General features: G+C 52.2%; 1 protein-coding gene across 17 annotated transcripts in view; it reads right to left on the bottom strand.

Moving 5' to 3' along the window:
• Arvcf (ARVCF delta catenin family member) overlaps positions 1-27,375 on the bottom strand; it is a 54,475-nt gene that overhangs the window by 6,707 nt on the left and 20,393 nt on the right. For 5 of the 17 annotated variants that reach the window (XM_029568289.1, XM_029568283.1, XM_029568291.1 and 2 more), the window contains 8 exons: positions 16,713-16,886; positions 12,262-12,492; positions 4,292-4,450; positions 3,575-4,092; positions 2,127-2,626; positions 1,346-1,529; positions 547-664; positions 81-318 (listed from right to left, as the gene is read on the bottom strand). In XM_029568289.1, coding sequence (XP_029424149.1) covers positions 81-318; positions 547-664; positions 1,346-1,529; positions 2,127-2,626; positions 3,575-4,092; positions 4,292-4,450; positions 12,262-12,492; positions 16,713-16,721 — 1,957 coding nt within the window. In that variant the 5' untranslated portion in view covers positions 16,722-16,886. Of the gene's footprint in view, positions 1-80; positions 319-546; positions 665-1,345; positions 1,530-2,126; positions 2,627-3,574; positions 4,093-4,291; positions 4,451-8,846; positions 8,973-12,261; positions 12,493-16,712; positions 16,887-27,375 lie in introns of those variants that run through there. The other 12 variants (XM_029568290.1, XM_029568292.1, XM_008843033.3 and 9 more) reach the window with 8 other exon arrangements.

The following is a 27,375-nucleotide window of genomic DNA, read 5'->3' as shown; positions in this document are numbered from 1 at the left end:
TCCAGGATCACCTGCCATATATGGAGTCTTGAGCCCTGGGAGCAGTGGTAAAGAGAAGTGTCCTAGTCTCACCCACCCACCTTTGGCTTTCTTGCCACCAAAGCAGCTGGCGTCATCCTTCCTCCGGCGCTGGGAGCCGGCAGTACTGCCCGGGGTCCCAGGCTCAGCCTCCTGGTACCTGTCAGCCCCTGGAACCTCCTTGTGCACGTGGTAGGACAGGTTCCTCATGATGCACACACAGTTCTCCACTGACTGTGGGGAAAGGTGACCTGGTTGGGCAGGGACACAGGACGTGGGGACTGCTGACCTTCCCAGGCCCTATGCATGGAGACATGGCCAATGAACACCAGGGGCACTGTCAAGGTCCAATAGGAAGAGGATCATGGGAGCATTTGCCACATAAAGGACCATATCCCCTTCCCTGTGTAGGCACTATCCATTCCCTTCTGTACCATTCTATATGGCTCCCAGTCCTTGAATCCCATTCCTGTGTCTTTCAGGCTCTCAGAACCTAGAGGGAAGCTGCTTCCTATCTGCCCTGCCCACCTTATTGTCTGTGTCCTTCCTGCCCACTGCTGACTGCAGGGCATGCAGGAGTGCATCCACCAGGCCTTCACACTCACGGAGTCGTCGTCGGGCCTCTGCACCATCTGAGCTCACATTCCTGGGTAGAAGGAGGGGGGGGCCCAGTGACCCCCTGTCCTGCCCCATTTGAACTCCCCAGCCCACTCAGCCTCAGTGGTTTTCATGTGCACAATGGGTCCTGCTGAAGCACAATGAAGGTGGAGCAGGGTGGCCTGACTGCACCTGTTATGCACCTTAGCTCTGAACCTGTGAGCAAGAAATCAGGTTCACTGACTCCTAGCTGGACTAGAATGGGACAGAGATGGGCCCCAAGAAACTGGAATTCATGATGTACAGGTAATTCTGCCCTCTCATCCCAAAAGCAGTTTTCTGTGCCCCAGTTTCCTTAAGGTCAGGACCCCACGGGACCATGATGGTTCAAACTAAAAAGTAAACAAAGTCATGGGGACCTAGGACTCCATCTGTGGGGTCTCTACAGGGCTACTCTGGGGCCACAAGGTAGAGGAACTAGCCCTTGAGGCACACTGCTCTTCCTCCCTGTCATGGTAACAATAGAGGGCAGGGCTGCAGCAGTGGGCACTGCAGGAAGGATGGGCCACCTTATCCAGAAGTGGGTGTGAAGACAGCTCCACTGGTCATCCCAGGGAATTATGATGTGGCTCAGAAGCTCCTAAGATTTAGATGGCTTATGGACTGGGACATGGACATAGCAGCTCCTGCCTCCCCGCAGGTATGGCCTATGCCCCATCCCTGCCCACACCTCAGGCAGCCTGATGTGTTCTTGAAGACGGTCGTCCACTCAGCATCCCGGGGCTTGGAGTCTTCATTGGGCTCTCGCTCCCAGCCCGAGTGGGGTACAATGACCTCATGGGTCAGCGTCTGCAAGCCATGGTCAATGATGACCATCTTCAGGGGCTCATAGGATGACAGGTTCCAGAGTGTGCCTGCAAGGCGCCACTGGTCAATACTGTTGACCATGGCCCTACTGTTCCGTCCTCCCCAGGGACAACTCTCACAACCTGCCTCTCTCCTTGATCCCCCAAACGGCAGGGGAAATTAGTTATTGGGTTTTTTTGGTTGTCCCAGGGATGGAACCCAGGGTGCTAGGTAAGAACTACCAAAGAGTGACACCCAGTTCACACAGGAAATTAAGAACAGTAAAAGCCCCATAAAGCCTGGGCAGTATGTGCTGACAGCACACAGTGGTGGCCTCCAGATGAGCGGACAAGACAGGGTACAAGAGAGGCATGACCAGTAACAGCTTACCCCAGCATTCCCTGCTACACAGGTGGGTGGACAGACAAATGCCCGAGGCCACAGGGCCACGGACAAAAAATTCTATGATCACCACGCTCTCCAAGACACAAGCCCTACCCCTACACCGATACAGGTTAGGAACCAGAGAAGATGGGGCCTAGTGCCAGTACCCCTATGGTAGAGAGACTTGGGGTCCCATCCCAGCACCTGGGCCTGCTGTACCCCCATTCTCCCACTCACGGGCTGAGCCACACTCTCATCAGCTGTGGCCAGGGCCCACTCACCAGTGACCAGCTCACGGACCTCATTGTCACGAGCAGCCCGCAGCAGGCGCACTAGAGCAGGCACACCACCACAGTCTCGGATGGCAGCCTTGTTGTCAGCATCCCGGCCATAGGAGAGGTTGCGCAATGCCCCACAGGCCCGGCGTCGTACCTCAGCCCGAGGATGATCTAGTAATGCCACAAGCAGGGGCAGCCCACGAAGCTGCCGCACTCGCCTCTTGACGCCCTCATTCTCAAAGCATAGATGCTGCAGGTAGGCAGCTGCATTGGCTTTCACAGGGTCCACAGGGTGCCGCAGCATGGCTAACACCTCTGGCAGCTCGGGGTCCCGCCAGCGTGGCTCCTTTCGAGTGCTGTCCACAGATGGCGAGCGTCGCACAACCCGGTCCAAGCTGCCCAGGCTGCCCCTCTCAGGCTGGGCCAGAGGAGCTGTTGCTGCAGGGAATGGAGTTCGCTCGTCTATCAGCTCACCAGCATCATCTGCTGTGTCCTCGTAGGCCCTGTGCAGGCAAACAAGGCCTGTAAACACTGTCACGGCAGCTGCCAGCCCTGCTCTCCAAGGTGCCCACCACATCCTGTCTAGGGGATTGGGAATTCCCTGAGCAAGGGGGACTGAGAGTATCTACATCTCATCTCAAACCCAAGCACAGAATGGGCACCAAGAGTCCTACCCCATAGCCAGGGCCAATGCAGAGCCATGGATAGAGCCAAATCCAGCCAAAGAGCTTGCAACCCTTCCAGGTCAGGAAGCTCACTCCTGTCACCAAGACAGTATTTCATAATCCTGACTTAATATGTTTTGATGCAACATCTATCAGTGACAAGGCAGGAGTATCCCACCTCCCTTCTCTAAGACCAGGATGTGACTGGTGGGAAACCCTTCCTGCACATAGCCACTACAGTCAGACCATCTGAGGAGGACATGTCTTTAGCTCTCAGTCGTCCTATGGTCACTCAAGCCTCCTTCCCAGGGAAGGGACTGAGGCTAGGAGGGTCAGGTAACTTGCCCAGAGTTACACAGCAAAATCCAGACTCAGGTTGTGGTCATGTTTCCATGCTACAGATACAGAGACAGAGGGCACATGGGGCAGGACCAAGAGCCATGACAAGAAAGACAGCCTCTGGGTTTCAGCTCTGGGTACATGGTGGAGACTAAGGCATAGGAAGAATCAGGATCCATATACCCAGAGTCACACCTTAAGCCTCAGATGTCCAAGTCTTCATGGACAGCTGGCTATTAGAACAAAGCCAGCTTCAGGCACTATCACCAGCTTAACTTCTACCATCCCAGGCCTGTTTTTGCCTCTATCCTTGAGAAGAGATGAGGCTAATTCAAAATGAAATATGCATGACTACCTCAGGAGCATGACCACTTGTGTGGTACTCTGAAGCTGGGGAGTGGAAGACAGAATTCCCAGAGGAGGCAGCCACCAGCAACAGGTGCTCACCTGGCACGAAGACCTCGTCCACACTCAGGTCTCCTCCGTGTGGCTGTGCCATAGTCAGGCTCCAGATCAGGGCCACCCTCATCATCAGGAGCCAGGCTTCGTGTATCATCCTCCAGGCCATAGGGCTCAGCCTGAAAGCGCTCTGGCAGGGAGCGGCCACTTGGAGGTCCAGGCTCAGAGCCCGTGGGGAAGGCTTCCCGGCGGCCAGGCAGTGTGAAGCAGCCATCACCAGACCCTGGGCCCAGAGGACCAGTGCGTGGGGGCCGCACCCCAAGCCCTCGGGACAAGCTGCCATAGCTTGGGACATCACGAGGTTCAGGACCATCTGGAAAGCTGCCTCCACTGCTGAGGTAAGCTCGGGAGAGTGTGGCTGCTGGGCCACCACCACGCAGCAGAAAATGCCGGTCATCAGCAAAAGGGCCAAGTGGGGGGCCACCATCCAGCAAGGGGAGTCCATCTGGGCCCAAAGGCACCTGGCGTACTGTCCTTGTGGTCACTGTTTTGACTGTCTTGGTGACCTGGTGGCAGGAAGATGGCAGGTAAGCTAGGCAGCTCCAGAGACTTGGAATGTGCCCCAACAAAGTCAGGATGGCCGTAAAAAGCATGTGAGCTGGCCTCAAATAATGAGTGGCTCATAAGGGGTCAGCTCATATGCTTGTTCCACAGAGGGGCAGCCAGGGCTGCCCAAGCTGCTTTCCTGTCTGGGCCCAGTCATACCTTAGTCTCCGTGCGCCGGGTTGTACCATCTTCAGATGTGACAATGGACACATGGGAAGTGGGCGTGCCAGGGTCTTCCTCCACTGTCACTGTCTCCTCCAGCACCTCAGGTGCCTCTGGCATCGTGGCCAGCGATGCCTGGCTGCCTGGGCTCTGTTCCTGGAGGGAAGGGAATGGTGCCAGAAGGCTTCTGACTAACCAGGCACCAGAGGTTATCAGTTCCACATTTTGGGGTCTGCTCCGGCCCAAGAAGAACCAAGTAGCCCCTCCAGGATGTCCTTCTGATATCACCTGCCTCTCCTAATTTGCCTTCAAGATGTCCTGGTCCTTCTCCCTGCTAGATTCCCAAAACCCTGAATATCCAATTCTTAGAGTCACAGTTTCAGGATGGTTTTCTGATTTCTGTGCCCTTGCCAGAATGCTGTATCAAGATCAGTTGGCCGAGGAGCCCTCACAGGCCAGGGCTGCCATCTTCCCAGAATGCATGCAATGAGTACCCAAAGTGCTGAGGTATCCCTGCTCCTTCTAGGCCCAGGCACTCTTTTTTTTTTTAAAGACAGGGTCTCCTTGTAGCTCTAGCTGTCCTGGAACTCACTAGATAGACCAGGCTGACCTCAAACTCAGAGATCCACCTGTCTCTGCCTCTCAAGAGCTGGGCCCAATTAAAGGCATGCGCCACCATGCCTGGCTAGGCCCAGACACTCTTGGGCCATGGAGACAGAGGCTCTGCATCACATCAGAGACAATATACATGTATTCCTACTTGAAGCCACCTTGCCAAAACCCTGAAGAGAGGGATGATGGTTGAATTCTAGGCAAGAGAGCTATGGGCTGAGGCCCACAAGCCTATTGGCCAGACATGCCAGTATAGAAACTGAGGCTCCAAGAAACCAGGCTGTGCAGAGTGGCGTGTGGACCTGACAGCCAAAGTCTACCCCTGGGCCTCTGCCCACACACTTCTCCAGACCTAGGGCCTCACCCTTCAATATCCCGGGGTTGGCATTTGGCCTGGGCAGGCACTGAAGTTCAAGCTACGATACAGTGAGATGACAGCACATTCCTGGGCAGCCAAAGTCATGCCCACCACCTAACTAGAGAGTAAGGGGTTCTTTAGGGCCCGGGCCCCTAAGGACTACAGACATGCTGAGGCCTAGGGAGGGCTAGCAGCTCACACTGCATCTCCCCAGCTCCAGAGCCATACTGTCTTTCCCTGGCCTGGGAACTGCATTAGGCAAGAGGCCAGGCTGCCTTCATGACCTGCCTCCTGTGGAGCTCACTGGGACAGCAAGCTTTCTCAGGCCAGACCTTGTCCTCCGGGGGAACACTTGACTCCTAAGGGAGACAGTGTATGAGTCTGGGTGGAGCCTATGCCAACATGCTAGGACATTTCCCAGGCTCTGATGACAAAGGAAAGTGGAGGCACAGAATGTACCTCGCCCTCCCTCAGGAGCAGGGCCTTGGAGGACAAGAAGTGACTTTCTGAATGGGGAAACTGAGTCTTGGCAGAGGGGAGGGGGTTTGCCTAGTGCTTCACAAATCCTGGCAGAGGGACTTCAGACACCTGTCTGACAAAGAAGCCTTTGAGCTTTGCCTCACCTCTAGGGGACAGGGCCTTGGCAGCCACTTTCCTTACCTTAGGATGGTTTGGACTATCTGCTGGGACCTGACCAGGCAGAGGAGACCCTGCTCCCTGGGAGTGTGGAGACAACTGGAAAGCTGCCAGGCAGGGTGGCCTGGGCTCTTCTCCAAGGGCACTGGGGAGCTGGGGTGGCTCTGGAACAGGAATAGGCATATGGCAATCTGTCTAAGGTCTGGGCTATCTTGCTTGCATTTGGTAACTGAGTGCTGGGCCCTGGGGAGCTAGTCAGAGCTGGGGGGAGGGGTGGGGCAGGCACTCAGGGCCTGCATTCCTGGATATGGGGGAGGGGGAATAAGCAAGGCTGAGGGGACACACTGCTTAGGACATTCTGTCAGGAGACAGAGTCCCTTTGTAGATTTGCATATATCTGCATATATTAAATATTCAGAGAAGAACCCCTTACTCTCTAGTTAAGTGGTAGGGCAAAGGAGGAGAGAGGACAGTGTGGCACCTCAGTGGTCTGCTGCTCAGACACCCAAGTGGTGCAGAAGGTGTGACACACTGCATCTGGGGTAGTCTAGGAGAATCAGGGTTTTTAGCAAGGGCTAGCAGCCCTGCAGCAATTACCCACTAACATGTGGGCCAAGGGATCCCAAGGTTCCAAGAGTCCCTGCTGGCAAATGACCTCAGGGAGCTAAAAGCAGGCAATGACCTCACCCAGGCAGGCAGGAGCGTGAGTCAGACATGCTCCTGAGAAAGCCTGGCCTAATACACATGCCTGGGTACACACAGAGGCAGGATCTGGACCAATACAAACATGTGTCCCTTATCTCACAGACATGAACATGTGTACAACATTAGTACACAAGTACCCAACCAGGCACACACAGGCACAAGCACAGTGATTTGTGTGGTCTCTGACAGTACCCTGTCACTGTATCTCCCACCCACCTGTCTGGACCTTTATTGGAGCTGGCCCTCAGATTCGCTTCCAACACATGGGGAAGGAGTCATTGACACCCAAGTCACCCACTCAACCATCCACTATTGGGTTTTCAGTGCTAATGGAAATACGGAAACTGAACAAAGCTCAAAGCCATCCTGTGATTCCACCTCTGTAACTTCCTCAGGGTGGGTCTGGGATAGGGCATGATGAAAACACAGTGAACAGTCAACAGAGGGATTTGGGGAAGTGTCTGCATATTCTAGCCTCCATGTCCCTCATCTACCGGCCAGTCCATTCCCAGGGACCTCTGGCCTTGTAGTCCCACAGCTGACTCTGGGCAGTTCCCCTCTGTACCACAGACCTGGGCACCCTTCTGGCTACATCACCTAAGCCCTCTGTAACACACTATGTATCAACTATGTATTATCACCAGCTTCCTGGCTCCAACTTCATTCTTTCTTCTAAAGCAGAGACCATGTCCAACCTCCCACCATCTATCTACAGGGCCCAAATCCATCCTCCAGTCTATGGGGCTACCGGGCCTGGACAGGTGAGGAGTTGCTGCCCAGGGCTTGCCAGAGCTCTCTCCAGCTGTGGAAGAAAGCGCACAGCCACAATGTTCCCCTAAAGGGGCCCCATGGGCACACTGCTGAGCATATAAAACTGTGAAGGTTCAGCTTCTTCACCCAGAGAGGGGAAGGATACAGGGGCCTATCCCACCTATGTGCCCAGTGCAAGGACTGTGTGGAAAAAAGCAAGATGTGAACCTGGCTCATGCACTTTACAGATAAGCATCCATAGGCTGTATCATGCAAAACAGATCATAAACCTGGGAGCCCCACCCTGTGCAAGGCCTGCTGGCATATATTGAATACAGGGTGAGGTGAGATGCATACCTGGATGGAGCCCACACCTCCAGGGCCAAGACCTCAGAGGATACGAGATGGCTACCACTGGAGGGATGAGGGAATGGAGGGGTGGAGTTCTGAACCCCAGCATGGCCCTCCTAGGCAGAGTGCAGAACAAGTCAAACTGGCATCTCCGACCAGGCAGCAAACCCTTATCCACCAAAAAATACCTCCTTCATACCACAGCCTACAGGAGTACTGAACCTGCCAGGGCGTGGCCCAGGCACGCAGAGTAGGCTGAAAGGCTAAGGGGCATGTGGTCCCTGAGCAAGCAACGGAATGGAGGCAAGCTGTCACTCCTAGCTTCCTTTAAGCCCAGCCCCCAGCCACACTATGACCGTATGTCCACCACCGACCTCTCCATCTCTGGGCAGTCTATGGCCAGGCTCAGGGCCACATCAGGTATGACAGACCTCCTCCACACAGCCACACTTTATTATTGAACCCCGCCCCCTAAGCAGAGTACAGACTGCCCACCTGCCCCCCACCAGTACTGAGAGGCCTTCAATAGGGCTGGCCCGCAGACCCCTCCCGCTAGCACACGTGGGCAGTACCGGCCTCCGCTCCTCCCTTTTCCTCCCCTCACGTGCAAAGCCTCGGAAGAGAGCGTTCCCATTAAGCCTTCAGAAGCTGCTCCGCAGGTCCCCAGAGTAGACGCGGAGCCGCGAGGGGATGTGGAGGGGTGGGGAAGGAGCCCCCCAAGGAGCAAAAGGCCTAGGCCAGCTTCCCTCTGCAGACCCGGCCTCCCTCTGTATCGGGAGGGGCTGCCGCGGAAAGCCCTGTGCCCCGCCGGGGCCCGCCACCACCTGTCCTGGGTGATGGTGCACCCTTCCCGGTTCATGCGCGGTCTCAATGCAGGGTCGCCATCCCGATGCCAGGGCCGGGCTCCAGAGACCCCGCGATCTGCCTTGCACACACCCCCTCCGGCAGCAGCGCGCTCTCGCCACCGCGCTTGGCTGTGGGGTCCCGCACAGCCCAGCGGGAGCTCAGACAATAGCTGCCTTCGGCCGGCGGCTAGTCGAAACAATAGCGGGTCTTCCCGGGAAGGCCAGTGCCCCGCCCTCCACCTCCGGCCCAGGACAGCGCATCTCCCTCCCGCCCAATCACCGAGTTCCCTCCAACCTTCCAACCTGTCTGAGTTCGGCCGGCATCGGACCGGACCGAGACTGGAGGGTGCGGGCCGCGGGGGCAGCTGCGGCTGGACCGCGCTTCGCTCCGGCGCCTTGGCCGCTCGGGCTCCGCGGACTCGCTCCCCGCGGGGGCGGATCTGGCGGCGGTCACGGTGAGCAGCCAATCGGGCGGGGCCGCGCCCAGGCGGGGCGGGGCGGGGACCGCTGGGGTGGGGCAAGGTTCCGCCCCCCACAGGCAGGGGCGGGACTCTACAGCTTGGCCTGCTGACCATCCCCGGTCCTGATCTGGGCAACCTAGCACCCCAGCTCCAGGGATGTTATCTTCCCCGCCGAGACTTTGGCAAAGTCTTCCTTCCGAGATCTCAATCTGAAACCCAGTAAGTATGCATATGCCCTTCCACCTGTACAGCTGCAGAAACTTGAGTCCCCACAAGGCAGAGGCCAGCAGTGTAAACGGGCAAGGTTACCCTCATGGTACAATGGTACAAGCTGCTTATCCTGGCTGCGATTACTTTCCTCTTGAGACAGTAGTTGTGGTACTGTCAAGCTGCAAGGCCTCAGTGGGCAAAAGGCCAACTTTGGAGTGGCTCTGGGTTAGAAAATCTCTAGTTTGGGGCTCTCCCTGAAAGCCTTGAGTCTCCTTGAATACTTTGAGTCTGTTGGGAAGTGGCAGATGGGGTGTGGGGATCAGCATCAGCAAGCTGTATCCTACTCCACCCAAAGTCATCCAGCAGCCACACCTAGGTAGTAGTCTCACTTTGCTGAAGAAAAAGGGAGAGAGGGGAGGGGAGGGAAGGAGAAGGTGGCTAGGGCCACCTTCTTGCCTGCTACCCCATGAAGCAAGTTTTATCTCACATAATCAAACAGGTTTGAGAGAAGCAGAGCTGGGGCTAGCCCAGGGAAAGCTCAGCAGGTACTCCAAGAAAAAGGGCCCAGGCCTGTGCTTCCTGCCTCCTATCTGCTTCTCCCTATCACAGTCTGAGAACCAAGCCTGCCCAGAGGCCACACCTTCCTTGCCTCTGTGATGTGCTGCATATATGTTACACTGTTGGCAGGCTCAGGCATGCTGGGTACCCACTGGGTACTCCTCCTAGCCTCAATTTCCCTTCCCAGACAGGACAGCTCTGACATCTAGCCTCCTTCATCCTCTATTCATGCCACCCAGGCCCATAACTAGGAACACAATGTTTTAAGGGGATGCAGCCAGATCTTATGCTGAAGCTGCTTCTGTCTTCTCCACATTTTCCAGCTGCTAATGCCATAAACTCACTTTGGCTCGGCCTGAGGCAAGTCCAATGGCCCACCTGGCCAGGTTCTACTGGTGTGCTTCCCCTGGGGTGAGGGTGAGCCCTGCTTCTGAGTGTCTAGGGATACATCCCACTGTAGGATGAAGGGCAGGCAGCCGGGACCATGGAGCAAGGAGGAAGGCAGTAAACAGTAACTTTTGACTCTGGCTCCCAAGCCACAGCCCCCAGCTATCTGCCTTGCCACTATCCCTAGCAATCAACTCCCTCTGCTGACCCTGAAGTTCAGAGATAGGTCACTGGGCATCTCTTGTGGAGATTAATATGGAAAGATTTTGCATCGAGACAAAGGCCTGGCCAGCCCAAAACTTCTCCATGTTACTATCAGCCTGTCAGATTTGGCTAGAGCCCTGGGAACACAAGCTTTCTCTACCCCAGCAAGAAAATAAAGGGTGGGATAGAATAGTGGGTGGGAAGGAGCTGTGACCTTAGGTAGGGCAGGCATCAGCCCTGAGAGGCTAGGGCAGATCCAGGCTGTGGGAATATCTTCCAGCCAGGGCATTGACCCTGAGAGTGCTCTCTGTCCTCCCATACTGCTTGTCAATGAGATGGAGAACAGAGCCTGTTCTGGCCTGGGAGGGCTGCACTGAGTGCCTGGTGCCAAAGGAACAGCCTCAGGGTCAGTGGCTACCACTGTTCCCATGTGGTCCAGCTGAGCTATTCTACTTCCCTTTGAAGGTTATTGGTACAGAACTCACTATTTGGTTGGGTTTGTTTTTGCAGTGCGAGGGATGGGACCTAAGGGCTCTTGCTTGTCAGATAAGCATTCTACCTGAGCTACAATCCCCCAAGGCCTCACCATCTGGAATAGCTAGGGTCTGGGGTGCCTCTCAGTAGGTTCCTCATGGGTGTGGCATCCAGACCCACTCCCCTCAGTCTTGTGTTCCTGTAGCTGGTTATGCTGCCTGTCTGAGACCACTTACCACCATGTGCTTTAAAAAAGGGCTCCCCAATGGGCCTAGGGTCTTCTGGAGGTACCGCTTTGACTCTTGACTGTGTTCTTGTGCTGGGAGATGAGTAGATCTTAAAAATGAATGCAGGAACCCTTACCTGTGCACCTCAGACAAGGACAGACTTGGAATGTAATCCCAGCCCTCTCACCAGCCTGATACAGACAGCTTATATGTGAATTCCACACACCCTGGCTAGACAAGGCTAGCCTACTGGGCCAGCCTTAGCAGAAACCAGTGCCTCCCTTCCTCCCTTCCTTTCTGGCTACAATGGGCCAGGGTTTCCTCATGCCTGCAGCAAGTACATGCTGAGCATAGTTCCCTGGGGTGAGGGTGCAGGAGGATGAGAGAAAAAAATTGGGGGTGGCTGGTGCTAAGGTGGAAGGTGGGGTCCCCTGCCAAGTTTAGGAGTATAAGGAGTTGAGCACAGAAAACTGAGGACTCACAATCATTCACTGAGGAATTCAGAAGACAACAGCAGGCTGAGTCTCTGTTCTGGGTGATGAGGAGGGACATCTTCTTCCCATTGGTTACTGTGTAAGCGTGGCTCTGACTTCCCCCAGCCCAAGCTCCAGCCTTAACAGGAAACTTAATCACCACAGCACACTGCCTCTACATTTCTACATTCTGCTCCCAACACCCACATGAGGGTGACAAGAGGGGTCAAGACACTGACTCCTAGGTGTATATCCTGACTTCAGTGTTCTCTGGGCCTGGCTATGAACAGGGCTCCCCACCTGGGAGTCCAGTGCAGTCTCAAGGTGGTGGCTAGTAGAGAAACTTAGGCTCCCAGGTCTCTGAGCTGCAGGAAGATGCTAGGGTCCTAGTAGGTTAGGCAAAACTGTCAGTGTTGCCAGACTGTTTAAAGAACTGCCCAGAATAAACCCTATCCAGTTCCCTGTGCCCTGAGGGCTCACTCAGGGAAGGCTACCAAGAGCTTCTGAGAGAGCCAGTTCATGTCCTGCCCATTTCTTCATACTGTGTGTGGTATAGCCAAATGGGACCTCTAGCCACCATGGAATCCACTTTCCTCTCCTTCTCCCAAACCCCAGCAGACCTACAACAAGCCATTGCTTGCTAGCTGTGATCCACCAGAACCCCTATTGCTTCCCCACTTGGCTATCTTCACCCTCCCCAGTCAGAGGACTATTACCTGCAGAACCATCTGTTGCCAGGCCATTGGCAGGGGCTGCCCACTGCCCACCGTACCACCACTACCCATGCCAGGCTGCTGGGCACGCTCCAGCTGCAGGGCAACGTGGCGCCGCTCTTGCTCCAGTGCCCGTGTCAACCGCTCAAAGCGGGCCTCCTGCTCCTTCACCGACGCCAGAATGCTGGCGGCCGAGTGCATGTTGCAGTCCTCCATGACCAGGGTGCCAGCCGCCTGCAGGCAAAGCAGAACAAACTCAGGGTGGAGCGGAGCAACGTCCTGGGTCCTCTGCCACTCCTGTCACAGATCACACAACTCACTCCCAGACCAGAGCATCCAGCTCTCTGGAGGGAAGCTGCACTGATTAAATTCTAAATTAAAAGCCATTAATCCGAAGCTGGCCGGAAGCAGGTAGCTCCCTCCCTGTGAGGCTGGGGCTCTGACCCAGGCTCCTCTGTTTCCTGCCAAGCCCAGCAGAGCCATGGACTGTGGGTGTCTCAGAACCTGGGAGGAAGGGTGAGAAGAGACAGTGTAATGAGCACTCTCTATTTCAGCTTCCTGCTGCCCACGGCACATGCTGGCTAATTCCAATCTTATGAAACCACCCCAGTCTGGTCTCACAGAGGTGGAAACTGAGGTTCACTGTGTCCACTGTTCATAGACACATAGCCAGTATGGCCAAGTCAATGCAGCCAGCAGGCAGGGAGTGAGGAGGTACTCTACTATAAGCATGAGACACAAAGGCAGGGAGGTGAGGACCACTACCATGGAGCTCTCAAAACACTGGCCTGTGGACCAGGGGTCCAGTTTCTACTAATAGCCACTGCATCCAGGACAGGGTAGTCTCTGCTTCTCATGGCTAAGTACAGCAGGACTGAGGTTCTGGCAGGGGCTATATGAAGTTTAGAATCCCTATGTCCATAGGTTGCCTGTGTGAGAGGCCTGGCCCAGAAGAGGGCAGTGCCCAAACATCTTAGGCCTAACCCTTAGGAAGTTCTGGCCTCCCCATGCCCTAGCCCAGTGTTGCTCCGTGGGTCCCAGAGCCCCAGGAGAGTAGGAAGAAGAGGCTTCGAATTTGCAGCGATAAGCTAGCATTTTTCCTTGCCATTTATTCTTTGGCTGACCAGTGTGTTTGTTTTACATGAGCAACAAAAAGCAGGGCCAAGTATGCAGAGCACAGATCGAGGCTCTAGGCTGCAGGCGGGATACAGCCGTACACCACAGTATCCAGAGTTCAGTGGGTGGCCTGATCCTTGAGGCCTGCTCCTAGCTGGTCCCATGCCAGCCCACTGAGGAAGACTGCTAGACCACTCACCCCTGAACCAATATAGAGTCTGAGCTCAAAGAAGGAAGACCCCTGCGTGGAAATGTCACACACATGCTGGTGACACCCACAGAAGGCCAGCTCTGCTGTTCAGTGGCCTGGATGGAGCCCTAGAGAGGAAGGCTAAGTCTGGGCTTAGCCATACCAGGACACGGGAACCTCAGAGGTAAAGAGCTAGACTCCCTGGCAAGACAGCTAGGGAAAACAAGGCCCAGTGAAGGCAAGAAGTCAGTGTCGGCCCCCACAGCTGTTCTCATTTCCTCTGCACCTGTCACACAAATAAAACTGCCAATGTGACCCTGCAGAGACACTGGCACTGGTGTGGGCAGAGGAACTGTTGTCAGTCAGCCATAGCCTAAAAAATGAGCCAAACTCCTGTTGGAGAGGTAGCAACCACCACTGGGGAGGAGTGAGGAGTGAGGTGCAGCCTGGATTCTCTGGACACCATGGCACATAGGAACAAAAGGCACTGTCACAGCAGGGGTGCTCAGCCTGCCATCAGATGGCCTGGCTGATAGGAGGAAAGGCACTGATAGAAGGAAATGTACTGAGTCTGGGAGAGGGTCCCAAACTAGGGGAAGTGGGGTTCCTCCAGTCAGGGTCAGGGTGGGTTTGGAGCCTAGCTACCTGAATTCCTCCTGAATTCTTGCCTGGAACATCAGCCCACCTCAGCTGAGTGTTAGAACTGTGAAGCAGAAGGGGATGTTACTCTAGTGTGTCCTGACAGATAGCTGTTAACTTTGTGGACAACACTTAGCTTCCTTCCCTCTTGTGTAAAAACAGAGATTCTTGCCTTACCATCTGGTTTCGTCCCTCCAACCCCCATCTGGCAGAACCAAGCCTGGACTACAGACACCAGAGATAGCTTCCCAGCCCCAAGTCACACCAAACTTGCAGCTCTGGGATCCAAAAAGATTCACTCTGAGAGTGCCCACTGGTTCCAACTATGGTTGGCTGGGGGCCCAGAACTCCTAGGCCATAGTAAGACAGTAACAAAACCCCACACTCACTTTCCCGTTGCCCAATTCAGATTGCTCAGAGTGAAACGACTGTGTGTTTCCCAGGTAACACCCCCAAACACTGGCTAGAATTCAGGGGGGAAAGAGTCTTGGCAACTCTCATAGAAGAGCAGAGGCCTAGGTGCTGGGCCCCTGGCCATCTTTCCAGCCTATGTGCACCCTGTGTACACTTGGATGGGGCACTGACCCCAGAGGCTGTGGACACTGTTCTAGGGTAACCAGGAGAGCCCTCACACATACCAGCACATGGGACATAGGTGACACAGGTCTAGCACCTAAAAGGGCAGCTTTTTGGATGGTAATTCAAAATGCTATTTTTATATTAAAACAATAAATATTTGGTGTCGTGGAAAGAAAAATGCATGAATTTTTAAGATTGACCATGGAGACTTCAAAGACAGTTCTCACAGCTGGGGCTTGGGGCACAAAGCCATAGATCTTGCAAGAGGGTAGGCACCAGAGAGGTATCTGCTGGAGGGACTGTCTCAGGGGCAGTCAGGGAAGTGTGCTACTTGGTTGATGGTGCCTTCCTGCCTTCCTGGAAAGCCGCCCCAGACACACCTCCCAGACCCCAGCAATCAGCTGCACTGTTGCTTCAGAGGCTGCTTCTTGCCAATGTGCAATGAGAGTTGATTTTTCAATGAAACAGAACAACAGAGAGAACCCCCAGTGTGACCAAACACTAGAACCATGTGAACCAGAACCAAGCCAGAGAAACTCAGGAACTTCGGGAGAGGTGACTGGGAAAGTCAGGACTGGGCTTACACCTGGAAAACTCAATTGCAAAAAGAAAAGTGATTGCCAGATGTAGTTGCATATACCTGTAAACCCAGTACTTGGGAGGCAGAGGCAGGAGGTCGGCCTAGTCTACATAGTTCAAGGATAGCCAGCCTGCATAGTGAGGAACCTATCTCAAAAACCAAAAACAGAGCTAGGGAGACGGCTCAGCGAGTAAAGTGCTTGCTACAAGACTAATGACCAAATTCAGATCCCAATAATCCTGGTATGCCTCTACCAGGAAATAGGAGACAGAGATGGGAGAATTCTGGAAGCCAGCTAGCTTGCCATATACGGCAGAGAATTATAAGAGAAACCTTGTCGGCAACAAGGTGGATGGTGAGGACTAACACCCAAAACCCACCACACATGCACTAAGGCACGGAGGCATCCATACTCACATACACAAACACATGTACACACCTACAAACACATACCAGGGACCAGAGAGATGGCTCAGTGATTAAGAGCATTTGCTGCTCTTGCAGAGGATCTGAGTTGTGTTCCCAGCACCAGCCACCCAAATAGTAGCTCACAACTATTTGTAACTCCAGTTTCAGGATGATCTGATACCCTCTTTTAGCCTCTGTGGGCAGTGCATGCACATGGTGCACATACATGCAGGCAAAACTTACTCATACACAAAATAATCTTTTAAAAAAGTCAACAAAAGCAAAAACAAAACAAAATAAAATAAAAAATAGTCACAGAGCAATAGACTGAGCACTCAGTTATTGCCCAGCATCAAGCTAAGAATCTCTGACCTATGCTCTCATAACCCACCTGGGCAGGGAGAGGCACAGAGCAAAAGCCCCAGGCAGAAGCAGTCTGATCCAGGCCACAGGGCACAGAAGGATACTGGAGAAACAGTAAACCAGAGACAGGGAGGCAGAGGAGGATATGATTGGACAGAAGAGGGACTAGGGAGATGAGAAAGCATAGGTAGCACAGTACAGACAGATTAATGAGTAAATGGACAACTGGAGGGGCGCTATGTTTGAGAATGAATAGATAAGAGAATGGTGGATGGAGGGATGATTATGGGTGGATAGACTGGAAGGTGAATGGATGGATGAGTGAGTGGATAGATTAGTGAGTTAGTGGAGGGAAGGATGGGAGAACAAGAGGATGGATGGAGGCGGAGGAGCTCATGAGAGGTTGAATCGAGGGATAGTTTGATGGGTGGGAGACTAGGTAGATGGAATGGTTAGAGGCTGGAGAGCCGGGGTAAGACCAAATGAGAATGGTTAGATGGGAGTGTGGATGGTGGGCCCTTTGCTTGCAGCTCAGTAGGAACTAAGGTCTCAGAACCACAGGAAGAGGGTGCCTAGTACCTGTGTCATCTGTAGCAAATGTGGCCAACACTCACTCTATGGGGAGAGCACAGGCATCTTTAGAGGAACTTTGGATGGAGACTGAATCTTTCCTCTGAAATCCAAATCAGCATTTGCTGTCTTCTTGCTGACCCAGACATTCTTCCTCTGAAGAAGCACAGCCAAAGGCCTGCCCTGGAAAATCAAATTACAGGGCTGAGGCCAACTAGGATTGAGGAATTAAAGGAATTTCCTAAGGGTCAGGCCAGCAGGGGGCGGGAGGGAACCTGGGCTCCAGGCTTGAGTCCCTGCTAGCAACCTATTAGAGCTCAGGAGGGGACAGGGAACATGAGCCTCCTATTCCACACTCCACACTCTGCCCAACCCAAGGAGGAAGAGGACGTGGCACCAGAAAGTAGCCTGGCAGAAGCTGAACCCAGGCCCAGCATTGTCAAAACCCATCCTCTCTGCCTAGGAGGACATCATGGGAACTGCCTCTGTTGCTTACTATCAGCTCTGCCAGCACAGGAGACTTGCTTCCTATACACGGGTGGCCATGCCTTGAGAGGACCCCATCATTATTCTGTCATCCTTATTGGGGTCAGATGGTACCCAGACCTCAGGAATGGCTTCTGACTAAGACTAAAAGGCCAGGCACTGTGCCCAGGCTGGGGACAAGGAGGAAGAGGTCTGGAGCATGACATTCACACAATATGTCTGTGACAAGGCCAGGACCACAGGGCTCTGGCAAGTGGTGCAGGGCCTGGGGTGCTGGGCTAAGGAATGGTTGTTCTTAGACTCTCAGTAGTAGCATAAAGATGCACCAGCAGGCCGGGTGTGGTGGCATACACCTTTAATCCCAACACCAGCAGGATTTTGTGAGAATGAACCATTTCTGTACTTTTTTTTTTTTTTTTTTTTTTGGTCTTTTTGAGACATGGTCTCCCTGTAACCAGAGCTGGCCTGGAACTCACTATGTAGACCAGGCTAGCCTTGAACTCACAGAGATCCACCCACCTCTGCCTCCCGCGTGCTGGGGTTAAAGGCATGCGCTACCATGCCTGGCCTCATTTCTGTATATTAAAAAACAAACAAGCACCAGGCACTTGGGAGGCAGAGGCAGAAGGATCTCTGTGAGTTCAAGGCCAGCCTGATCTACATACTGAATTCCAGGCCAGTTGGGGCTATACCCTGTCTCAAAAAGACTAAACAAACAAACACAGCATGGTCATTTTTTAAAAAGGCAGCACACTGAGTAACAGATGCAGTAATCATTTTGGCTAGTGTAACAGCCAACCCTTCACTTCTACAGTGACTACAGCACACTGGAGCCTGGGGTAGGGTGAGAAGACCACCTGCACTCTGCTTTCCATTTTGTGCTTTAGTCATTTACCAGAAGAAAAAGTGGAAGGAAGCTACATGCAGTGGCATGCTCCTGCATTCTGAGCTACTCAGGAGGCTGAGGCAGGAGGATCATGAACCCAGAAGCTCAAGATCAGGCTGGGCAACACAGTGATACCCCATCTCAGAAAAACATGGAGGTGGGGGAGATGGTGGGGGAGAGAGGGAGGAAGGGAAGGAGGAAGGGAGGGAGGGAAGGAGGAAGAGAAAATCAGTTATGCAGAATTTCAAAAGACAAGGGCTGGAGAGGGCTCAGCAATTAAAAGCACTGGCTGCTCTTGCAGAGGACCTGGGTTTGGTTCCCAGCACCCATATAGCAGTTAACAACCCTCCATAACTCCAGTTCCAGGGGATCCAACGCCCTCTTCTGACCTCTGCAGGCACTGCACAACACAAGTGCCCTTACACAATGCAGACAATACACTCATACACATAAAATAATAAAATATTTTTAAAAAGAATTTCAAAAGACAATTGGGCTGGGCATGGTGGCCCATGTCTTTAATCCCAGCATTTAGGAGGCAGAGGCAGGCAGATCTCTGTGAGATTGAGGCCAGCCTGGCCTACACAGCCAGTTCCAGGCCAGCTGGGGCTATAAGAAAACCGTGTCTCAAAGCAAAGCAAAATAAAACAAAACAAAAACAAGACAAACACCCAAAACTCAAAAACAAACAAAAAAGGTTATTGCATCTGAGATTAAGTATATGAAACATCCAGTAATAAATACCCTAGGCCAGCCGTGGTGGAATATACCTTTAATCCCAGTACTTGGAGATTGAGATAGGCAGATTTCTGTGAGTTTGAGGCCAGCCTGATCTACATAGTTAAGTTCCAGGCCAGTCAGGGGCACATACTGAAACCCTATCTCCAAACAAACAAGAACTCAAAAAACAAAAAATACTTTAATAGTAATATTCTTAATCCATAAAGTGCTCTTCATATAAATCAGCCAAAAAACAAAACCCTGAAACTGGGTAAAATAAAATACACATGTGACATGGCTGGAAGTGAAGACTTCAAGCAAGAGGCATGGGAATGCTGACATGCACAAGTATGCAACAAAAAAGACATGTATGCACAAAAAAGACTGGAAGGACCTGTGTCTTGGGGTCACAGTACTGAAGAGTTCTGGTGCTGGGGATGGTCTAGAGCCCCACAGTCATATGCATCTGAGGATAAGGGGCTACGGGTATAATCCAGTTCTAAGAAAGAGGAAAAGGCAGCTGTCTTTCTACCAGGCGCTGGAGACTCTAAGTCTATGGGAAAGGGGAGGGGGGCCAGTGTCTGCTGCCTTAGGGAAGCATCTGGATTTTCAGGCAGCCTGGAGAGTCCTAATCAGATTCAGCCTGGAAATTAGATTCCCCACAAGAGGCAGGCCATGCTGGCAAAAGCACTGGGAGTAAGGAGGATTGAGGGAGATGCCCTGCAGGGACTTCTGTCACCCAGGGTATGCCTATGGTGGCCTAGCAGTACTGTGGCTAGGGAATGGATCCCATGTGTAAGGGAATCCTTAGCTGGTTCTTGTCTTATACTAATGAAGCATCCTGGGCTGAGGGTTGTCCAGGGACAAGGAAAATTGGTCAGCCTCAGAGCAAGGGACTTCTGAATAGAAAGATCCAGGGGGATGCGGGGGGGATGGGACGGCTGACCTGAGATGCTGGGGTTCAGGTCAAAGCCAGGATGCTTTTAGAGCCAAGGATCCTAGTGGCCTGAGGTTTGAGAAGCCTGCAGTCTGGGGGCTGGCTGAACCTGAAGAGTGTCTGTCATAGAAGTGGAAGAAGTGGTGGACAGGCAGGTAGGCAGGTCAGCATTCCAGGGACTGTGTCTTCCTCTGCAGGAGGCCCGAGTCAGAGGGAGCTGCTGCTGGACACAGGGCTCAAGAATCTCCTTGGGGCAGATGCCTGTTCCTCATGTGGCCCCCTTCAAGACTCATGTTCCTTGGGACTCATGAGGACACAGGAGGCATGGAACACAGGAGCCCCCAACTAAGGATAGTCCCTGCTACTCCTTCTGTGCCTGACCTAGACAATAGTTGCTGCTGAGGGTGTTGTTGCCTTGTAGGCTCTGGAGGTAATGCTTAAGGCAGCAAGCTCCCTGCCCTCTGGGGTCTGCAGTAGCTGGTTGGTGGCATCTATGAGGGCTGCAGGTCCAAGAGCCCCTCTAGCACTGGGTCCTCTCACAGATGCTCAGGGAATCTCTCTGGGAATGGAGCCATTCCCTATTTGATCAGAGGTGCTGCTGGGCCACCCTGGGAGGCAGAAGTCCCTGTAGGACATCTATCCTACCCCCTCACAGATGCTCAGTGCACTCCACCCCTGATAATAAGGACCACAAAAGTCTGGTGTTGGGGAGTGGAGGTGGCCAGTCAGTTGCTTCTACTCCCCTGAGGGGAACCTAGACTGCAACATAGTACTGTCACTCCCCATCTCAGGAAGACAGGAAGTGGTTGTTGAGGTCCCAGGCACAGAGTTCTTGTCTTCTGCCTTCTGGGAGTGGGCACAGAAAACAAGGCACCTTCAGGCAGCAACTGAGGCTCACAGAAGGCAGTGGAGGTCCACCCTTATCCCTACCAACATCCGTGGTCTCACAGAGGCCCTGTCAGGGACAGTGTCCTGCAGGGTAAGGGCTGTAGCTGGGCAGGTGCAGCAGTCACTGTGCTGGCTGCCAGCCCTGCGCACTGTGTCCTTGGCCTGCAATGTTCTTCTCCCCCTCAGATGGTGGGACCCCCTTCTGCCAGGCCCCTCCATCACCATGGCAACACCCAGACTTCTCTAGAGGGACAGAGCCTCTTTGTGGTGACACAAAGCCCCTTTGAGGTACAGCCCCTGCTGTAGTCAGAGAGCCTCTGAGGGACAAAGGTGGCCCCCAGTCCAGCCTCCCAGGGTACAAAGCCAAAGAGGTGGGGTGGGAAAGCCTGGTGGTTAGGTGCTGGGATCTGACTGCCCACAGAAGGGCTCCTTGGTCAGGGGCAGCTGGGTAAGTCTGGTCAGAGAAATCCCAGCACAAGAAGTAGCTGTCCTCAGAGCTAGGGAGTCTTTTATTCTCTCCTATGTCCTGTGACAAAGGAGGAACTCTGTTAGAATGGTGGGAAAGGCCTTTGCAACAGTGGACTTTCGTGGGATGGGAAATGCCTGGATATGGGGACAGTGCTGGGCTGGAAACTCTCAGATAACTGGAGTGCAGAAAGTCCTCAGAGGACAGGCAGGCAGGGACCATACAGTTTGTAAGCTGGATGGAGAGGGTCAGGTTTGCTGAGGGCATGGCAATGCATCTAGGTCCTGTCCTAGCTCTGTGCCTTCATTTCTCTGGCCTCAGCTTCCCCTGTCATAGTAGATCCCAACTTCCCTGCTTGCTCTGGAAAGAATGTGGCCAGCCCAGCAGTGGAGCCTGGAACAGTCTTGCTATGCCCACAACCCACGGTCAGGCCTAGACAGAAGGGCCTCTCACTGTGGACTGGCTCATTCCAAGATTGGGGATATAGAGCCCTGAGGACAGTATAAGTCCTACACATGGTGGTGACAGGGACCCAAAACAAGCCTTCCCTAGCAGAGCAGCTGTATGTGCACTCCAGCTCGAGAGGCAAGAAGATGGCCAAGCCACCCCACAGCAAGCCTCAGGCCCCAGAGGTGGCCCAGTCAGAGCTTCACCATGTTATCCTGGTCTGAGGGTCCTGCCCATTTTGACTGCTGCTGAGCAGGCGCTTGGCAATGCCCTAGCATGCTGGGCATTCTGCCCAGAGGCCCTCCCCAGGTGACCTCAGTCTGACCTATAGCAGCTTTGCTAACTAAGCCCCTGTAGGGTCTTGGATCCTAGTGGCAGCACAAGGTCGCATGAGCCTGGGAAAAGATCCATCCCTTTGTGGGCAAGTGTACCCAGGTCCTAGAGAGGCCAGCCAAGGTCCAACCCAGCAGTGCCCAAGTCAGCAAGCACCCCTAGCAACCCCCACAGAGGCCCCATGTTACAGTTCCAAGCACTTCTCCACTGGCATTCAAGCTATCTGCTGACACTGTGGACACGAGGATGCTCTGTGGGGACCTGCACATCCCCTTGGCCAGCCTGCACAGGCTCACAGAAAACGAGCAGAGGGCTGGCTAGAGATATGGCTCAGCAGTTAAGAGCACAGGGGACTGGAGTTTTGTTTCCAGTACCCACACAAGGTGCTTACAAACACCTGTTAATGCCAGCTCCAAGGGTTCTGATGTCCTCTTCTGGCCTCTGAGGGCACTTGTACATAGAGACACATACACATAAATAAAACTAAAAGTCAAACTTAAAGTCTGGCATGGTGGCAACATGTTTTTAATCCTAACACTTGGCAAACTAGGTGGATCTCTGTAAATTCCAGGCCAATCTGGTCCACATAGTAAGTTCCAGGCACACTGAGATCCTGTCTCAAAAAATAAAATTTAAATTTAAAAAATTTAAAAATGGACAGGGGCTACTCCATCAGGATAGATGCGTGCTCTGCAGAATCACCTAAAACATCCAAAAGACAGTATTCTGGATTTGCCACTCATATATATCTTTTTTATTATTTTTATTTATTAAAAAAATTTTTTTGGTCTTTTTGAGACAGGGTCTCCCTGTAGCCCCAGCTATCCTGGAGCTCACTATGTAGACCAAGCTGGTCTTGAACTCACAGAGCTCCACCTGCCTTTGCCTCCCGGGTGCTGGGATTAAAGGCGTGTGCTGCTGTTTTTATTTATTTTTAATTTTTATATTTTGGTCTTTTTGAGACAAGGGCTCCCTGTTGCCACAGCTGTCCTGGAACTCGCTATGGAGACCAGGCTGGCCTGGATTTTACAGAGATCCACCTGCCTCTGCCTCCCAAGTGCTGAGACTAAAGGTGTGCACCTGACTTTTTTTTTTTTTCATGCCCAGTTTTTTATTTTATTTCTTTGTGTGTATGAGTGTATTGCCTACATGTGTGTAAGTGCACCCCTGTTGTGCAATGCCTTCAGAACTCAGAAAAGGTCTTCGGATCCCCTAGAACTGGAGTTAAGGATGGTTGGTTGTTAGTTCTCATGTGAGTGCTAGGAATTGAACCCAGGTCCTCTGCAGGAGCAGTCAGTGCTCTTAACTGCTGAGCCACCTCTCCAGCCTGCCATTCATTTCTTTATCAAGAAACACTACTCACTCCTAAGCAGGGAGACTCCCTCCTCCCTGTCCTGTCCTGTCCTATATGTGGTGCATAAGCAAATTTTGTCAGATTCAGGAAGCATGGAGGGACATGGTGGGAGGTGTCAAAGTGAAACAGCTGTGGTAGAACTGTGGCCACCTGGTTCTGGATTGATGGGAATAGACAAGAGAGAATAGGGCTTAAGCCTGAGCAGCTAGAGGGAAAGGGCTTAGGCCTGCCTTTCTGGGTGCAAGTAGGACTGTCAGGCTGGGGACACTGAGGGTCTACTGAATACAAGAAGTTTCAGGTTAGAAGGAAAGAGTCAGGCTGGAGACAGGAGAGCCATCAGTGGCTTCAGCATATGGAGCTATGCAACAAGGAATAAGGTGCAAATACCAGACCATCTCTTCGGAATCCTCCCCAAACTAGAACAAGGAACTGGCAGTACTTCCTGATAGCAGCCACCATGGCTTTGGAAGAAGAAAAAGCCAGGCCACAGCATGCAGAGGTAAGCCTCACCAAGTCCTCTGAGGCTGTATACAGGCTGTCCCTAGCACTGCAGTCTGCAAGGAATCCCAGCCTTAATACTTGGACACTGTGAAGACAGGTATGGCCAGGCCCAGGGACCTCAAGTTTGCATGGGTGGAACTCACACTGAGGACCCTTCCGCTGTGGAAGACCAGGGAAAGCTACCTCCCGCTGAGTCGCATGCGTGTGTTTACTGGCACAGAGATGGGGAGCTGCAGGCACGACCCCCAAAAGGTTAAAATGGTGTTTGATGATTTGGGGACAGACCACAAAGAAAAAGAGCCATCATAAATAACTTTCATAAAACCACAGCAGAGGGAGTCAATAGCAGAAAGGATGCTGCAGAAAACCAAGGCCTGGTAGGGGTAAAGGCAAATCCAAGCTGTAAGCAAGGAGAAAGATGACCAAAGGGGGCAGACAAGAGAAATGGCAGGTAGGACTTCCCAGAGCAGGACAGAAGATGAGTTCCAACCAGAGCCAAGGCAGAAATCGTGCTCAATGTAAGCCTCCAGTGAGCTTGTCTGTATTAGGGTGTGAACCTGGGTGGAGATAAGCTTTTTGTCCAGAAAAGAGGCTGTCCTCATCCGTTTCTTCAGATAGTAACAATACCACACATTGAGTAAGTTAGAAAGAGGCTGATAGGCCAGGCGAGATGGCACATGCCTTTGATCCCTGCACTTGGGAGGCAGAGGCAGGCGGATCTCTGTGAGTTCCAGGCCAGCTGGGGCTACAGAGAGACCCTGTCTCAAAAAGACCAAAAAAAAAAGAGAGAGAAAAAGAGGTTCATGATTCTGGTACAAGTTCAAGGGGCTGCATCCAATAGTGGCCTTTTTGGTGGGGTTGCAAGGTGGTACTAGGCATTACATACCAAAAACAGGGAGCACAAGAGACCTAGGAATTGGCTTTTATACCAGACCCACTCTCAGATAGTCACCCATTCATGATACAAATAGATTTTGGAGACAGGGCCTCCCTGTAGCCCCAATAGACCAGGCTGATCTCGATCTTACAGAGATCCACCTGCCTCTGCCTCCTGAGTGCTGGGATTAAAGGCTTGTGCCACCATGCCTGGCCTGGCCCCAATTCTTATTATCTTATAAAATGAAATTAAATTTTCACCCAAGTTTTGGAGGGAGCAAGCCATACTGAAACCACAGCAAAAGCTGAGGAAACCATGGACATGTCTTCCTGCATTTTGTAACATCTCATCAAGGTCACATTTCTTCTGGTCTCCAAAATGTGGCATGTTCCATTTTATGGTAATGGGAAGAGTTCTACCTGGACCCAAATTGCTGGGCTGGCTAGATCTAAATCATTCTTTCCCCCAGACCTTGCCAAGCCCTAGAGGGGATGGACATTGTTCATCCATAAATGTTCATTAAGTGTGATGCCCCACTGCTTGGCTATCTCTTCTTAAATCTTAGTCTTATGGTTAAGGAAGAGGTGGTCGCTTTTTAAATACAAAATACTACTCCTTTACTTGAACAGTGTTTTTTGTTCATTTGTTTATTTAAGAGGCAGGGTCTTAATGTTGCCCAGGCTGGCCTTCAACCTTCTAGACTCAAGTGATCCTCCTGTTAGCTTCCCAAGAAAATAGAACTTCAAGTGTGGGCCATGAGTCTGGATAATACCTTGAGATCTTTTTTTTTAAATTTGTTTTTATTAAATTTTTTTGTATTTCATATAGAATATCTCAAACAATATGAATCATCTTTACAGCCACCCCCCCACACACACACACACTGGAACCCATATACTCTGCTCTGGGTGTTAAGGCCCACTGTGTCAAGTCAGTGTCCCCAGGCATTTCCCAGTGCAAGTGCATCCACTTTGCGGTTTAGTCAGATATACCTTGAGAGCTTTAAAAACTTCAAACTAGCTAAAAAATCCTTTAAGAAGCAGTAAGTGAAACTGGGCATGGTGGCGCACGCCTATAGTCCCACCACTTGGGAGGCAGAGGCAGGCGGATCTCTGTGAGCTCAAGGCCAGCCTGGTCTACATAGTGAGTTCCAGGACAGCTGGGGCTACAGGGAGAGCGTGGATCTCTGAGTTCAAGGCCAGCCTGGTCTACATAGGGAGTTCCAGGACAGCTGGGACTACAGGGAGACCCTGTCTCAAAAATATTTAAAAAAAAAAAAAAAAAAAAAGCAGTAAGTGAAGGCTTCTCATTTTCAGCCTCATGATTCCTGCATCCTGTCAAGTCCTCTCCCTTTAAAACAGCAAACACACCTGACCTGGAGACCTGGACTCTGAAAAAGTAGTTCTGCTTTACGAGCCAAAAGGACTGGAGCCTCCAATTTGATTCTCAGCACCCATGCTGGGCAGCTCACAACCACACGTAACCCCAGCTCTAGGGGGATCTGACACCTCTACTGGCACCTGCACTCACACACACCTTTAATACCAGCACTTGGGAGGCAGAGGCAGGCAGATCTTTGTGAGTTTGAGGCCAGCCTGCTCTACATATCGAGTTCCAGGACAGACCCTGCCCCAGAGAGAAAGAGAGAGAGAGACAGACAGACAAGACAAGACAAGACAAGACAAGACAAGACAAGACAAGACAAGACAAGAAAAGAAAAGAAAGAAGCCTTTAGAAAAAAGAACCAAAAGAAGAGAACAAATGCTAGTTCTTTGAGTTCAGGATAACCAGAGGGAACCCACATTTGTTCTTCAGAAACTGTGGTCTGGGGGTACCTCCACAAGTTTGTGAGGCACCCACAGCTTGGGCATAAAGACACCATTCCTTGACAGCACCATGCCTGCTGAGACATGGGCCCTACAACTCTTGACTGCACGGGGAAAGTAGCTTCCGCTGGCTCCTGCGGGCCTCTGTGAATTGCTCCAGGGAGCACTGTTACTATCTTGGGCATCAAGGCTCTGTGGGCTAAGGGCTGCAATACACCAGGTGTGAATCCAACAAACATGAAACAAAATCTAACCAAGCCTAGCAACCAAATGAAACAACCCACCCAAACAACGTTTTGGTATGCTTCTTCCTTTATTTAAAAAGATGGTGAGACCATCAAACTATATTGTATGAAAATCGCAAAAATTCATTCAAAAAAAGAAAGCCAGGTATGATTGCTCACACCTGTCATTCCAGTACTCAAAGTCTGAGTTACAAAGAGACCTTGTCTCAAAACAAAACAAAAGATGGTTAGAGATTATGAACACTTACCAACAAACTGGATAACCTAAATGAAATGGATACATTCCTAGAAACATACAATCTGTCAAGACTAAATCATGAAGAAACAAAAACATGAATGAAGCAGTCCTACTTTATTACAGGGAACACAGGCCAGGCCTTTAGGAGTAAAGGCCCAGGGGCTGGAGAGATAGCACAGCAGTTAAGAATACTGACTATCTTGCAGAAGACCCGGGTCCGAATTGCAGCACCCACATGGCAGCTAACAACTGTCCGTAACTCCAGTTCCAGGGGATCCGACAGTCTCTTCTGGCATTGCAGTCTCCACGGGCATTGCACAACATAGGTGCACTTACCTATGTGCAGGCAATACAAGCATACACATAAAATAAAAATTATAAAGAAAATATTTAGGGGGCTGGAGAGATAGCTCAGCAGTTAAGAACACTGGTTGTTCTTGCAGAAGACCTGGGTTTGAATCCCAGTAC

The sequence above is a fragment of the Nannospalax galili genome, unplaced genomic scaffold, assembly GCF_000622305.1.
Source record: "Nannospalax galili isolate Female #2095 unplaced genomic scaffold, S.galili_v1.0 scaffold820, whole genome shotgun sequence".
NCBI lineage: Eukaryota > Metazoa > Chordata > Mammalia > Rodentia > Spalacidae > Nannospalax > Nannospalax galili.
Note: the sequence above shows the minus strand (reverse complement) of the source record. Positions and strands in the feature narration are given on the sequence as shown.